At 36.3% G+C, this 14110-nt stretch overlaps 1 protein-coding gene across 1 annotated transcript; it reads right to left on the bottom strand.

The window, feature by feature from the left end:
* Positions 1–775: 775 nt before the first annotated feature.
* Positions 776–14083, bottom strand: LOC113676256 (cullin-3). The gene is made up of 26 exons (XM_027192888.2): positions 13805–14083; positions 11320–11429; positions 10767–10854; positions 10060–10173; positions 9235–9306; positions 8831–8919; positions 8494–8608; positions 8207–8260; positions 8023–8100; positions 7701–7797; positions 7185–7336; positions 6543–6629; positions 6332–6421; positions 6084–6152; positions 5748–5849; positions 5524–5631; positions 5203–5327; positions 5050–5101; positions 4173–4214; positions 3778–3879; positions 3514–3631; positions 2969–3037; positions 2812–2884; positions 2274–2343; positions 2071–2177; positions 776–1667 (listed from the first exon to the last, which is right to left on the bottom strand). The coding sequence occupies exons 1-26, from the start codon at positions 13856–13858 to the stop codon at positions 1643–1645; spliced, it is 2262 nt and encodes a 753-aa protein (XP_027048689.2). The 5' UTR covers positions 13859–14083; the 3' UTR covers positions 776–1642.
* Between the last annotated feature and the right edge of the window lie 27 nt (positions 14084–14110).

The raw sequence follows: 14110 nt of genomic DNA, 5'->3' as shown, positions 1-14110 counted from the left end.
CCTTAGATTTTCTTCTCAAGACAGGGAGAGAGAATGAGGAAAAAAACGGGGCAAAGGGAGAGAAAGAGAGAGAATTGGAAAATAAGGAGAGGGAGAGAGAAAGTCGTTCAGCTACAGTGTAGTTCTTGACGGACCACAGGCAGCCCAAGCTCCAGCCTTGAGATCACCATCTTGCGAAATAAGAGTCAAGACGAAACTATAAGAGTTTCTTTGGGAATATTTACGACTGCTCTTTGGAATGAAAAGTTAAAGTCAAATTCTCATGAAAAAATACCTCACCTTACTTTCACTATGCCTTGCTATATAATAAAACTAAAAATGAATTACTCCCGGAAATGGGTTCTATCTAACCTGGTAGGCGGTCAGATAACAAGCAATGCTATGTGATAGTAAGGTGAGGTATTTCTATTGAAAATTTGACTTTACTTTGTTATTCCTAAGTGCGGTAGTAAATATTCCCATACAACTCCTTTGACTCATTTCGCAAGATGATCATCTCACAGCTGAAGCTTAAGCCGCCTGTGGACGGACGAATCGATGAGAATCTCATGTCAATAGCATTCGATCAGTCATATAGATATCTGGCGTCAATTTTGACGTTTTGTGGTCCTCTGTAATAACCGGTAAATCACTCCAAGCTGCCCTTATGGGCAAGTCTATACGTTTTGCCTGCATTGCTAGCTGTCTTTGGGCTTCGCCAGTTAAAACTACCATTAAAAAGCCTCTCTTTACATGTGTCAATTTGAGGGTAAGTAAATAAACCAAAAAGCAAGACAAGGATTCCTTGCCATGTTATTCATAAACTGAATAGTTTAAACTTTACCTAAGAATTTTACAGGACTTATACATAATCATTGTCTACAACAGCACTGGAAAAATGACTCCGCGCGCAATTTTTACAAAAGTAAAGTTCAACAAAAGCAAATTTATTTGTATAATGGAACGGCTTCTGTCGTCCAATTTCCCCAAAATGCATTGTTCCTCAGAAATTTGCCTGCTAGAAGAGAACCTAAGCCTCTCCTTCACACAATGCCCGTGCAACGTCATTTAAAATGTTCTAAACTTCAGTAAAAGTAATCCATGACACAGAACCGCTACTGTTTCGCTGGGCTGACTCGTTCTAACTGAATGCCCCAGTGCAAAAGTCAAACATCACCTTCTGGTAAGACTTTTTTCGAAGAATTTCACCAAATTCACCTCTTACTTCTTGAGCAGGTCAAAAATGCACGATTTCTCCTCAGTTGCCATGCCTACGTCACTTTTCCGTGTCCTAATCAAGTCATGAGATCTGTTTCGTGACACTTCGTCCAGATGGCGTGACGCCAGTACACGTGCCTCTGCTGTTTTCCTTTTTTTCCACACAGAACAGAATATAACCGTTTTATTACGTCACTAATAATACGATTCCTTCTGCTTTAAAGATTGTCCTCAAAATTTTCGGAGAACTTAAAACCTTTACTGGAAAAAACGTGCATGAGAATGGAAACTGTCCACAGTCACACAAATCCATATTTAACGTAAGCTTGTTCATGTCCAAGGAATTATAGGCGGTAAGTTAAACCATTGAGTTACAATAGCAGCCAATTTGCGTTCAGAGTAGCGTCTGATTCTTAGGTCTGAGTTTGATTGATGATAATCCTTCTTACGCAACGTAAACGTAGACTTTCCTGCAAGAAAAAAAAACAAGGAGGTAAGAATTATTTTGAGGTTTTATCGCCGCAAAAGATCACATTTAATATACTTAAGCAGCCTCAGAAAGGCCTTTCAGTTTTAAAGGAGTAAGGCATAGAACTCTAAAATGCACCCCTCCCCCAAGATTGTTGGCAGCTTAAGGCCACAAACGCAACACTGTTTTCTAATTACAAGCACAACCCAAAGTATTCAAAGGAGAAACTGAGTTACATCCATAGAACACGCATTAGGACATTATGCCTTCTTCTGCCGGAGAATGAATGCCGTAAATAGCTTAACAGTCCTACTGTACGATCTCGTTTTGCATTTGACTGTTTTGCTAACTTGCCGTCTAACTAAGGAGTATTATGAAGTATACTACATGTTGATGTCACTGACCTGTCCTCGGGAGTCCTGGCTAAGTATTCTCTTTCAATCAAGCCTTCAATTCTCTTCTTAATAACTTGTGGACTAGGCATGAATCGAGCTTTTAGCTGTTCAGTTACCTGCTCACGACAAACACAAACACGAGTTCACAGGGATGCTTCAAAGAGAGAGGAAAATCTAATTCATTACTACAATTCAAGCCTCTTAATACAAACCTCTGCTACTAGGAGGTTATGTGGTGTCTTTTTCCGTGCCTTCATTATTCGAACAATGGCGGCTTCAATTCTGTAGTTTATTAAGGAAATGAATACTCTGTACTATAGCTCAGATTGCTAAAAGATGTCACAGCTTTGTGGTCATAGTCAAGCACGAAATCATAAGAAAACGCAAAGAAGCATGCACGCGTTCCGGTCAAGAGTAGCTCCGTAAATATTCACGACACGAGGACTCAGCCCGGGCTTGACCCTGCATCTTAGGATCGTGATTCTACGGCGCTAACCATTAGGCCACCGTTTCTCTCAGAATACAGAGTTTGTCTTAACCCTTTACACCCAACGATCAATATGCATATTCTCCACACTGTTTTCCAGACATTTTCTAGAGTACTGACACGGAGAATTTGTTTGAGAATCAATATCTTCTTAAGTTGGTGATCATATCCTTTATTCTCATGACCTTGATGTTTGATTCAGCAGTGATTTTAATCTTAAAAGATGTAAGTCACTCTTAACAGTTAGAGGCTTCAAAGGATACTCATGTTTTCTGTCTTCGTCCACTTTATTTCTGGTTTCCCTCCTCTCGGGTTCCATTTCACCTTTGGCGAGAACTGCACAGAGAAGAGAGAGAAAAGTTTGACAACGGTTTCTTCAAAAGGAAAGAAGAGACTTAAAGAGAAGAGACTGAACTGTACCTGTTTGTATCTTTACTCTGTGTAATTTGGACGTAAATTGTTCATTCACTGAGAACACATCCGTTGGTGCTGGAAAGAACAACATGACCACTCATCAATCATCATTATCATGACATCAGAGTTTATGCTCAAAGGTAAATTGCAGCTGTATTAATCATAGACAATAAGGTCACGAAAATAAAAAATAAAATAAATAAGTAAATAAACAGACAGAGAGATAAACAAACAATCAAAAAACCCAACATTTAGCTCCCTAGCTCAGTTAGTGGTAGAGGGTATCAGTGGGGTGATGGCTTTTACGGCTAATGGTTAAAATCGTGGCCATTTTACGGCTAACGGATGATTTCTTTTCGTTTCGGTTAAATGAAAAATTTTAAAGGTTAACTAAACGGTTAACATTTGCTGGTCAATATTTACGCTTGACAGCTAGGATTTTTTTTTGCCAATTTACGGCTTATGGTTCACCCCATTGAGACCTTAGTGGCATCACCTATCCAGTATCTATGAGTAGAACCGTGAAGAGTTTCCACAGGTTTTCAACTCACATATGTCCCTTCCTTTAGGATCTTTAGTAAGAACCCTCTGTGTCGCTTTCCCACATGCTAATGACTGCAGCGCTCGGTTTAAATCTCTTTCGGGAATTTCTGTATGCTGACTTATTTCCTGCAACGAAAAAATACACAACTTGAGCACAAGTGATAATATACACATGTAGGGACGGCACAAGAGAACTTGAGGGGCCTTTTGCATTTCTTAGTCGCCCAATGCGCCCTCCTTCATCAGCTGTCTATTGAGTCATGTATACCTACCTCATACGTCCATCGTTCTTGTGTGTTGAAAAGCATTAGCAGACACATCTGATACGAGGAGACCTGGAATATATGTCGACGTGTCTCTGTCGGACCACCCTCCTAAAGATAAAATAACACTTGTTACTCAGAGAATCTTTCGAAAACGTTGCTAAAATGTTGGAAAGCCAGATCAATTGTGTAATAAACATGTAAAGATACAGATAACTGGAAGTGCGGTGGAAACATGCAAAGTTACAAACCGCAACTGAACCAAAAATTTAAGTACAACACAATGATAACACAAAGTAACTGTATTGAAAACATTTTGAACTACAGAAATAATCACCTGTCATCAAAGTTAAAAGATCAGTCGATTTTTTCAAAATCAATAGTTGTCAAAACGTGGTACTCACTTTCTTGGAAGGTGGAAATGTCGCATTTAGCTCAGCTGTTCCCTGTTAACAAGAAACAGATCTCGCATCTCATCACAACTACCACAAGTCATGTTAACGTTGATAAAAAGGTACAATCTTCGTTCATGCTGAAGGGAACTAATCAATTCTAGTTGTTGCTTTAGTCATTACCTCAGGAAAAAATTGCAAGCCAAAGAAAAAGCTTAGAAGAGCTAAGTCATCGATTGTTTATAAGTAATACTCTGGCCTTCAATATTACAGTGTGGCCATTTCCAATCCATGTGAGTCTTCTCCATCCTTAACCGTCTCAGTTCCTTTTTTTCAGTTTATTCTTAATGCAGTAGTGTTTCTTCGTCTTACCAAACCAATATTATGTTACTTCCCTCACTCTGAAAGTAATTTCGCACTTAGAAACGACTGAAAACTTGGTGGATTATTCCTTTCGAACCGAGGTTTAGATTATTTGACTATAAAAGAATCATGAGGTTACTCCATTGGCTAAGCAACAATGATCTATTGATCTTTATATAATAAGCTCAGTTATGCACGCATTCTGATTGGTTCTCACTTATGATCTATTGAAGGACAGATATATAGATGACGTCATCATTAAACCTTTTTTTTAATTCTTAATTATATAAAACTAATAGATTCCAAGTTGCCACGCGTCTGTTCAGTAATAGATCACAGAGGACGTCAAAATGCGATAAGAACATCAATGACACACTCGGCTGCGCCTCGTGTGCCACTTTTTTGTTCTTACCACGTTTTGACGTCATCTGTGACCTATTACTGAACAGACGTACGGAAACTTGGAATCTGTTTGTTAAATAAAAAAGACAAACTCAGTAAAAATATATGGTAAAACAAATCTTACCAGCTGTGGTTGTAGAGTCAGCTGTCTTCCACTGTGACAACCTAAATAGAACCTGTAGAGTACAACACAGAAAAAAAGTAAATAATTTATCATTCCATGTCCATAGTTTTCAATTTCAGTACAACTCGGACTTCATTTGGTCACTTATGTCACCTTTTGAAGCAGTCAAAGGCATGCTGGGCCTGGGGAGGAATTGTGCATTTTGGTGAGGAGGACTGAGTTGGCCAGAAACCTGTTGTTAGGACACGCACCACAAGGTCCACACCCATCAGATTGATCTAAAGATAGCCACAGAACATCAAACTTGTAATTAAAAACATGATTTCAGTTTTAGGAATCAATAAAACATCTTGTCATTGTCATCAACATCATCATGGCTTCTATTATTAACATCACCATTATCATTCCTACCATTATAATCATAATTATTGTCATGATTTGTTTTCTCAAAAAGGAAAGTACTTTCCTATTTACCTGATTGTTGGAAATATGACTTCTAAATTCATCATTGGTTGACTGTGACAGTGTCATGTCTTTAAACATGCCTTCCAGCTTGGATGTAAATTGACAACCACACTCGGTCTGAAAAGAAAAATAAATGCAGTGTTATTGAAATGTTTTCAGACATTAGATTAATAATTGTTGATACATCACTGTTAGTGTCATGTTTATAACGCACTTTTTAACCATTGACTAACCTTCAGCTTAGAAATCATGTTTTTCTCTGAGTCATCTGAAATGCTCTTTCCCAGAAGAAGTCTTTTGGCCAAGTGTTGCTTGTAGTACCGTTCAAAAACATCCTAAAAAACAATTCCTTGTTATGTGATAGCCTTTGCACTGTGATCCTTAGCATCATTTAACAAAAAACGGGCTAAATAAAATAGGCCTTCAGGTTGTCAAGTTAAATTTGTTCTTATGTTTAGACTGAGTTTATCAAGAAGGGTCTGGAATGGAGTTGAGTTTAAAGATACTCACCAAAATTTCAACACTGAAAGAAAGCAAGATTGCAGTTATTGAAGGCTAAGTTCTATCACCTTTTCTTGAAGAAATCTGAACAGCACCATACATTTGTCCAAAACTGTTTCCACTTCTTGTTCAGAAAGCTGAAATAACAAGTTAAAAAAGCACTGGTTGAATAGATTTGGAAGTTTACTTTATAACTCAGATCTCTAATAGACAACCTACATCTACATGTAGTACAGAACATAACTGCTTTGTTCCAGACAAAAACATAAAAGGCATTTGAAGGTGAAAACAAAGTAGTAAAATTAATACAACTTACCCCCTTTACTCCTTTCTTCAGCTTGTCATCAATGAAGAGCGACAAAAACTCAGGGGATTTTCCATTGAGATTAAGGAAATGTTCAAATTCCTAAAAATGGGAAAGAAGGTGATGTTGTAGTATTTGTACTTTTTTGTTGTTGCAAGTATTATGTTGCAGCATTCACACTCCAAGCAAATGTCACAAATAACCCAATAACTCCTGAACTTACAGAGGATATGGCTTGCTTGAATAACCTGTCAATATTGAATGAATTGTTCAGGAAATGGTCAAATCTGTCTTTTAAGTCTAGTAGGCTCTGAAAAATGAAAAAAACAACAAAAAAAAAAAGGTAAAACAAAGAAAAAGATGTGAGTGGAGTCAATAACAAGATGGTACTACATTTATTCTGTCAATAACAAGTAACAACATGATGGCTGAGGGAAGAGGAATTCTTTAAATTGCTCCCTACAAGGTCAGATACTTTTTCTCTTTTTCTACTCACATATTGTGTGCTGGTGATAGTTGTGAACATAGTACATTTTCTCCATAAACGTTAGATAATCACTAGTGAAAATCTGATCTACCAGGAGGACTCAAGCATCAGACCTTCTCATTTTGTGGTCAGATGCTCTACTAACTGAGCTACAGAGATCTCATCACTGAGCTAGGTCATATACTAGGTTCAAGCTGCAAGCATCCTACATACTGCTAAGATCAGCATCAAAATCTCAAGGAGATAGATAATGAGCATACAGTAATTCAAACTTGCTGGGATGTTAAAGAAAACCCCTCCTCCACAGTATCACATAGCTGGCACTAATATGTTCCTAAACTCAACAATCAATGAATCTTGATGAGAAGAAATTTGTACCTGAATGTATGTGATGGGATTTTTACCACTTTCCCCTTCTTCTTCAATGACAAGAGCTTTGCCTTGTTCACGCAAATATCCCCTCATGCAATCACACACAGTTTTCAACCCATCTTTGACTCTCACAAAAAGACGGTACATCCTTGCCAGGTCTAAATTGTAAACAAAACAAGAAAATTTTCCATTCTAATACTTTTAATGTAAGGTCCTTAGTTAACCTTTCCATCTCAAAAAGGTATAAAAATACCTCACCAGCAGCACATCATCAGAGGAGCAATTATGACAAATACTACAAAGAAAATTGCATGAGCTAGATCTTAAAATTCAAGTTTTCAAGTTTGTCAACTTCAATCAGTGCTCATCTTCCCCATCTTCATCAATCCATTTTCTATTTGGGATAATTCTTGTTGTGTTTCAGTATGACAGCAAATTATTTTTCAAAGGTTCTCTTTTGCTTATAGGAAACTGTCCATGCTGATATGGTGAGAAAATTGCAATAGAAGACAGAACACAGACCTTCTATTTTGTTGTGTTTTAGCATATGGATAACACCAGAGTTCTCCATTTCCACCACTGTTTTCATGTGTTTACGTATTAACTCCTCCTCCACAACCTGTTGAGAAAATAATCATTTTCCAACCAAAAACAAATACATCAAATTACATCCTAAAAAGGAAAGACACCAATCCCTATATTCCCAAGGAGTAAATGCTTATTTCTTTTTTCTCTTCTACTGTTGTTTCTCAAGTAGAATCAAACACTTCACCAAAAGTCACTAAGGCTTTCTCCCATGCATCTCTTCATTTAATCTCCATAATCAAAAGCAACATGTCATTACCTTAACAATAGGTTCTTCTGTAGTAGGGTCCAAGTAATGCTTAGCCCGTTCTGATTCTTCATTAATTCTGGCTTCAACCTGATGGAGGAGCCTTGAAGTCAGTAACTACACAACAAATTCATTGCAAAAAGACATGATCCAATTCAAAAACTGTTGAAAATGGATCCATCAAAGAGGGACACACCTTCTGAATATAAACAGATGCACTGTTTTCTGCTAGGAACTTTTGACCTTCCAACTGTTGGGGAAAGATCAAGCAAAATGCAATAAATGTTGGAGCAATAACATATATCATGGACTCTAAAGTTGTTTTTGATGTAAATTTTGAAAAAAAAATCGACAAGTTACAACCCAATTTCAAAATATTCCTTGAATCACTTTCTTTGTTGACAAGTGAACTGAGGCAAAGCCATTAAGTTTCCTCTTGTGCATGAATGCTAACAAACACAGGACCTGCCAGAAAGTTTATACCTTGTAGAATTCTGCAGACTCTTCAAGGAATGGTTTCTCAAAATCCTCCTCATACACACTTCTTGTGTCAATTCCTAGGATCATCAACATCTGACAAGCATTTCTAATGGCCATCCTAACCAATAAAGACAGGGGGAAACAAGATGAGCCATAATTTCAGGAAAAAGAAATATGAAAGGTTACTTCAGTGTGGTAAAACAACGACAACATATAACTTTTTAATCAACAGTTTGGTGAGAGAAGGGATAGTCCATGACTTCCAAAGGCATCTAATGCATAACTATATTTAATATCTTTTGACAGTTACAAGTATTATGATTATAAATTGTCCAGCTACCTGTCAACAACTTCTCCTTTCCGCTCTCTTCTGACAAGTGTGAGTAATGTTTGACACAAATGATCTCTGATATTACCATACCTCACCACCTTGAAAAAAGGGAAAAAAGTGTAATCTAGTGATGGGTATTAGCTACAAGAAACTGTGATGAACAAACTATTGGTTTGTTTTCAATGTGACATGGATACTGATAAATTTGCCACATTCATTCAGACAAATTCTGGAAATTAAATGTTGATGAAAAACTACTTAAATGACCAAATGGTCTAGCAATTGACTAGCAGTATTAAAAAACAAGACATGTTGTTTTCATCAACAACCTCATATGAAGAATTTTAGTAGGATGTCATAACTAGGTTGGCTTTGTCTACTACCAAATTTAACAACCCAACACAGAAACTCACCAAGTCACGGAAAAGGATCAATCCCAAGTTGTAGACATTATCAACACTGTTTTGTTGAACATAGACTCTATCCTGTGGAAGTAATCATAGAGTTAAAAGAAAAAAATTTTTCAGAAAGCTCTAAAATTTCCAGCCAGATGTTGTTGTGCACTAAAAAAATGTGAAAATTTGTTGAAGGTTGAACATTAAGGAAGCAAATTTATAAAGAGCAAATTGTAAGGCTTTAACCTTTACACACTGGCTATCAGTGTTAACCCTTTAACTCCCATGAGTGACCAAGACAGAATTTCTCCTTACAATATCAATACAATATCAAGCAGACAGGTGATGAGAATGGAGAAAAATATCAACTGGGGGATTATAAGTTGATCCAATATCAATTTCTCCTTTATGACTTACATCACAAGAACTGTATGGCAGACAGTAAGGAGAATTACTTGTGAGATCTTGGGAGTTAAAGGGTTTATTTACTAATCAGTTATCTATGACATGAAGCCAGCAATAGCAAAGGCAGGATGGCCAAGTGTGAAGACTCAGAGGCTGGTGCACTGCAGTTGTAATCCCTTGGGTGAAGTCCTTCACCTTACCACTCACTGGATTTGTGCTCCACTGCCCAAAGTTCATCTCCTTAAATGTGCCCTGTGAACAACCAACTACTCTGCTCCCTTTCACCCTAACCAAGCTGTGTTTACTGAAAAGATTTGGTGCACTGTTTGTTTACATTTACCCAAGAAAGCCTTACAGAGAGACTTGTTACTGTTTTAAGGAACACATACTAACATGCTGTTGTCATAAAATACTAGGACGTCATTTGGGTTAACATACCATGTACATGAGAATGTCTCTTATCATCACCATTGAAGTCTGATGATCATTCCAAGCAGCATTCAATGTGTCCAGGAAATTGTTGTTGAGTGAAACCACCACATCTTTGTGTATCTTTAAGTAATAAGATAAAATAGAGTATGGTGGTACAAGAAACATGAGTTATATGTAAAAATTGACTGGGAGTGTTTTTAAACTTGCTTAAGTTAAGAACAATAGCCAGGTAGCTAATATTGCCAAATACTATCTATCCAGCAACATCATGAAACAACCATGCCCAGTTAGTTAAATAAAGTTTAGGCATTGTTTAACAAAACCACCTTCTAACCACCTTCAATTTAGCTGAACCTCTTATTTTTGAACATTCAGTTTTGTGAACAGTGTCAAGAGGGTCAATAGCTGATAGTGAAAGGACAATCAATTAATTAACTCAACCCTCTAATAGAGAATTCCAGAGGCCTACTGCTTGAGTAACAACTCAGTTTGGGTTAGACCTTGTGCAAAAAACCCGTCTCAAGAGTCTCTCTAACCCCCCCTATAAGATACTCTTCTTTAATGTAGACTAGTGTCAGTTTTCCATCAAGTCCCCTCAACAGTTTGGCAAAACCCATTTGTAAACCTAAGTGAGGTACTGACTGATGTATTTGTCAATACTCTAGTAAAATACTAAATAAGTCCCCAACATAAAGGAAGTGCATGTTTAATACCTTTTCTGCCAGATGCTCTGTCACAACTTGTTTGAGTCCAGAGTATAACCTCTCTCCATGCTTGTGTAAGACCATAGTATAAGCATTCCTATTTAATTCAAATCAACACTAACTTTTAACTTGCTATCCTTTAAAACATTTCCCATGTATAAAAAGAAATGCTTATCTCTTTCCACTCCCAAACATCTCAAAACATAGTATTTAGTTTATTGATTTGATTTTCAAATAAAAAATGAGATTCCAAAGAATGTTTATGGTACCTTAAATATTAACTGGAACAGAAGTCAATAAGTTTGAAATAAGAAAACAAGAAAAAGATAAATTTTTTCATTGCATCCATGGCTGTGCAAAATCAACAAGAAGTAGATAGATAAGGTAATCAATATATAAAGATACTACTATATTTGTTCTCATTGACCGCTTCATGAGAATTAAAGGTAATACCAAGAAAATTTGTTGTTACATTGAGTTTTCACATAGGATACAGGGCAAAATATGAGAGACCTAGAGAAGAAACAAGTTAACAATTCATTATTGAATTTGAAAATATCACCTATAAAGTTCCTCAAAACTAAGGCCACTATTGTTTTTCTTCTGTATTTCCTGGATGGCATTCTTCAGCAAGTTCCAGATGTCTTCAACATACTTGTCATCCATAGTCATCTGTGCAAAGAAAGAAAGAGGAAAAACGTTTGAGTTTCAATCCCAAAGCAAGGGTAGAAATTGAACTCATATCTGTGTCAAGACAAAGGTGGGCTTGAAATATGATTAAAAGAAACGTCTCACTAATTTGAGACGTTTCTTTTAATCAAAAAGACAAGTTATTTTTTCATTAATCTTGTTCCCAACAAGAAAGCTACTGAAAGTTGACATACAAGTCGAGGTGATTACCATAAAATTCTCTTTCAAATTGAATAGTCTTATCATTTTACCACCACATGCAAATGATCACATGATTACTGCAATCCCCTTTGGTAAAAGCTTGTATAACAAAAAAAGGTGATAAGTGTGGTAAGAAAAATGACAAAAACATCACCTATCTCTCATGTCATGTTCTAGAAAAAGTATTTGCTTCAAAGAAAATGCATACTTTCTTACACCAATACAAGAGTTACTGATTGAAAGAAAAAACTAAAATTCAGGGAAAAAACCTACATGTATACACTTTAAATAAGAAATCATTGTATTAAGAGATCATTTTACACATTGTGAGTCGGAGGGTAAAAAATCAGGCAATATCAAGAAGGATCTACTGTAAACATTACTCCTACTTCCAGAAGTGACCAATGAGTAGTTCCTCCCCCCCAATTTCAATAATTAAAAAAATAAAAAGGAAGTGTTGTATGGGAGAACACTAAAATTTCAACACTAAAATTATAAGAAAAATGTGCAAAACAGTGTGAGATCTTAGGAATTCAAATTAGCAAGAGAGAAATCAATTAATCAGTATTCCAAAAATACCCACATAAATACACAAAAACTCAATTAACCAAAAATAGAAATCTAAAATTAAGATTCTGCTTCTCAAAATAACTAATCATAAATGAAAATAAAAACAGAAAAAAATTTGATATCACTAGATTGCCAGTTAAAACATCAGCTTGAGTCCAAATTTGATTTTAAAGGTACCACCAGTGTAAATATCACTTGTTCAACTCAAAAAGGTAAGGTGAGGCATAGAAGGTTAATCTTCCGTTAGGCGATTTAACTAAGCACTTGAAAATACGCTACAGAATTACAACAAGATAAGTAATCCCAAAATAACTTGCAGTTTGTCATTATGGCAAATAACACTTTCAAAAAAGATATATATTCATTTCTCTCATAATGTAGTCACTTCCAATGTGGATTGTGATGTTTTGACTGCATACTACCAGTCTCAATACCTGAAGAAGACTAGTCATATGCAGCTGAAATATCATGATCCACATCTGAAGTAATGGCATTATAAGAAAAATGATTAAAATTTCTGTTTTGGACAGGTTAATAATTTCCTCAAATTAATAATAATTTCCTCCTACTTGATTGGCCTCATACTGAAAAATAATGGTTATTCGCATCATCATTTTTTTCTTTGCTGTACATTTACAACATAAATCTGCCTGGTGTCTCGATTTGATTGCAAACTGTTTGCACAAACTCATTATCACACACACTGAACATAGATAATGCAGTGATATTGGTAAAGTTCCCTGTATCTATAATAAAGACTGGTTTGGATTGAAATCCAAACACTCAGGTTTTCCTGGTAAAAGAATCAACTAAAGGTTGATTTAAAAATCTGTAAATTTAATTTTGCTGTTCAGGCATTGTATTTTCCTGTACTTGTTCCCTTACTTGACAAAAATAAGAGAGCTAAAACTAAGAAAGCATGTATGGTGCTGCAAGACTTAATGACATGAGAGATTGCATGCATATGCAGTTTGCAGTTTATACAGTATATGATCTAAATAGGTACTATAAGGTCACAATTCAAGTTAAGTAAAAAAAAAAATCCAAACGCATAATTGGGCATCAAAAGTTAACGTTAGGTTTGTGGCAGCAAACAATAACATTAAAAAATACAACACACGTACAAATTTTTTATTTCAAGACTGCATAACCTAAGGTATCATAAGTTGGATCGATAACATAAAAAAAGGATGGCAAAAGAGAATCATTAGAACTACGACCTCAAAAAATGCTACATTCGTACAAGTTGTACTTCCGCAAGCTTCAATTTGAGGCGATGTACATGTCACCAAATTGCAAATCAAGCCCCTTTCCTTCATAAAACTAAACAGTTCCTCAAAGCTGGGCAAGTGACTTATTCGGGACCAAACATTATGGCTTGACTCGTCAAGAACTTTAGTTTAACTTGGGAGCAAATCGTGTTACAAATCCCCAAATTAATATTCGGCCTGCTCAGCATAGCTCAATCATCTTGGTTCTATAAATTCTGATAAGTATGGATAAACATTCAAGGCATCACTGCCGATTGAAGCAATGCTGTAAGACTAAACTGCGGCATTTTTATTTCTGGGGAAGCTCACACTTACCGGAAAAGCCCGAATCCTCATCTTTGTATCTTTCTTCCCAGCTCGTAGACTCATGACGGAAACTAGCGACTCCCTATCGCACGAAACCTTCTCTTTCTTGGACGAAATTACCCAAAATCTCGACGTTTCTCGCTGATTTAGACAATTTACTATTTTAAAATCGAAACGTACAGCTTTAACATATCATTTTCCCTTGCAATTTCATTATTCCCAAGTCGCTCCAAGAACGATCTCCATAATCTGAACCAGAGAACTGGCCATAAATATAACCCATAATGCATTTAGAACTGACGTCATGTACTTCTC

Source organism: Pocillopora damicornis, chromosome 6 (assembly GCF_964200805.1).
Source record: "Pocillopora damicornis chromosome 6, jaPocDami1.2, whole genome shotgun sequence".
Lineage (NCBI taxonomy): Eukaryota > Metazoa > Cnidaria > Anthozoa > Scleractinia > Pocilloporidae > Pocillopora > Pocillopora damicornis.
The sequence above is the reverse complement of the archived record's forward strand: the minus strand, read 5'-3'. Positions and strand labels throughout refer to the sequence as shown.

Excerpts from the sequence above, each read along its gene's own strand:
- LOC113676256 (XM_027192888.2), bottom strand. The coding sequence starts at position 13,858 with ATGAGTCTACGAGCTGGGAAGAAAGATACAAAGATGAGGATTCGGGCT. Across the intron at positions 7,798-8,022 it reads CAGAAGAACCTATTGTTAAG|GTTGTGGAGGAGGAGTTAAT; the intron begins GTAATGACATGT and ends TTTTCTCAACAG. Across the intron at positions 6,422-6,542 it reads TCAAGCAAGCCATATCCTCT|GAATTTGAACATTTCCTTAA; the intron begins GTAAGTTCAGGA and ends TCCCATTTTTAG.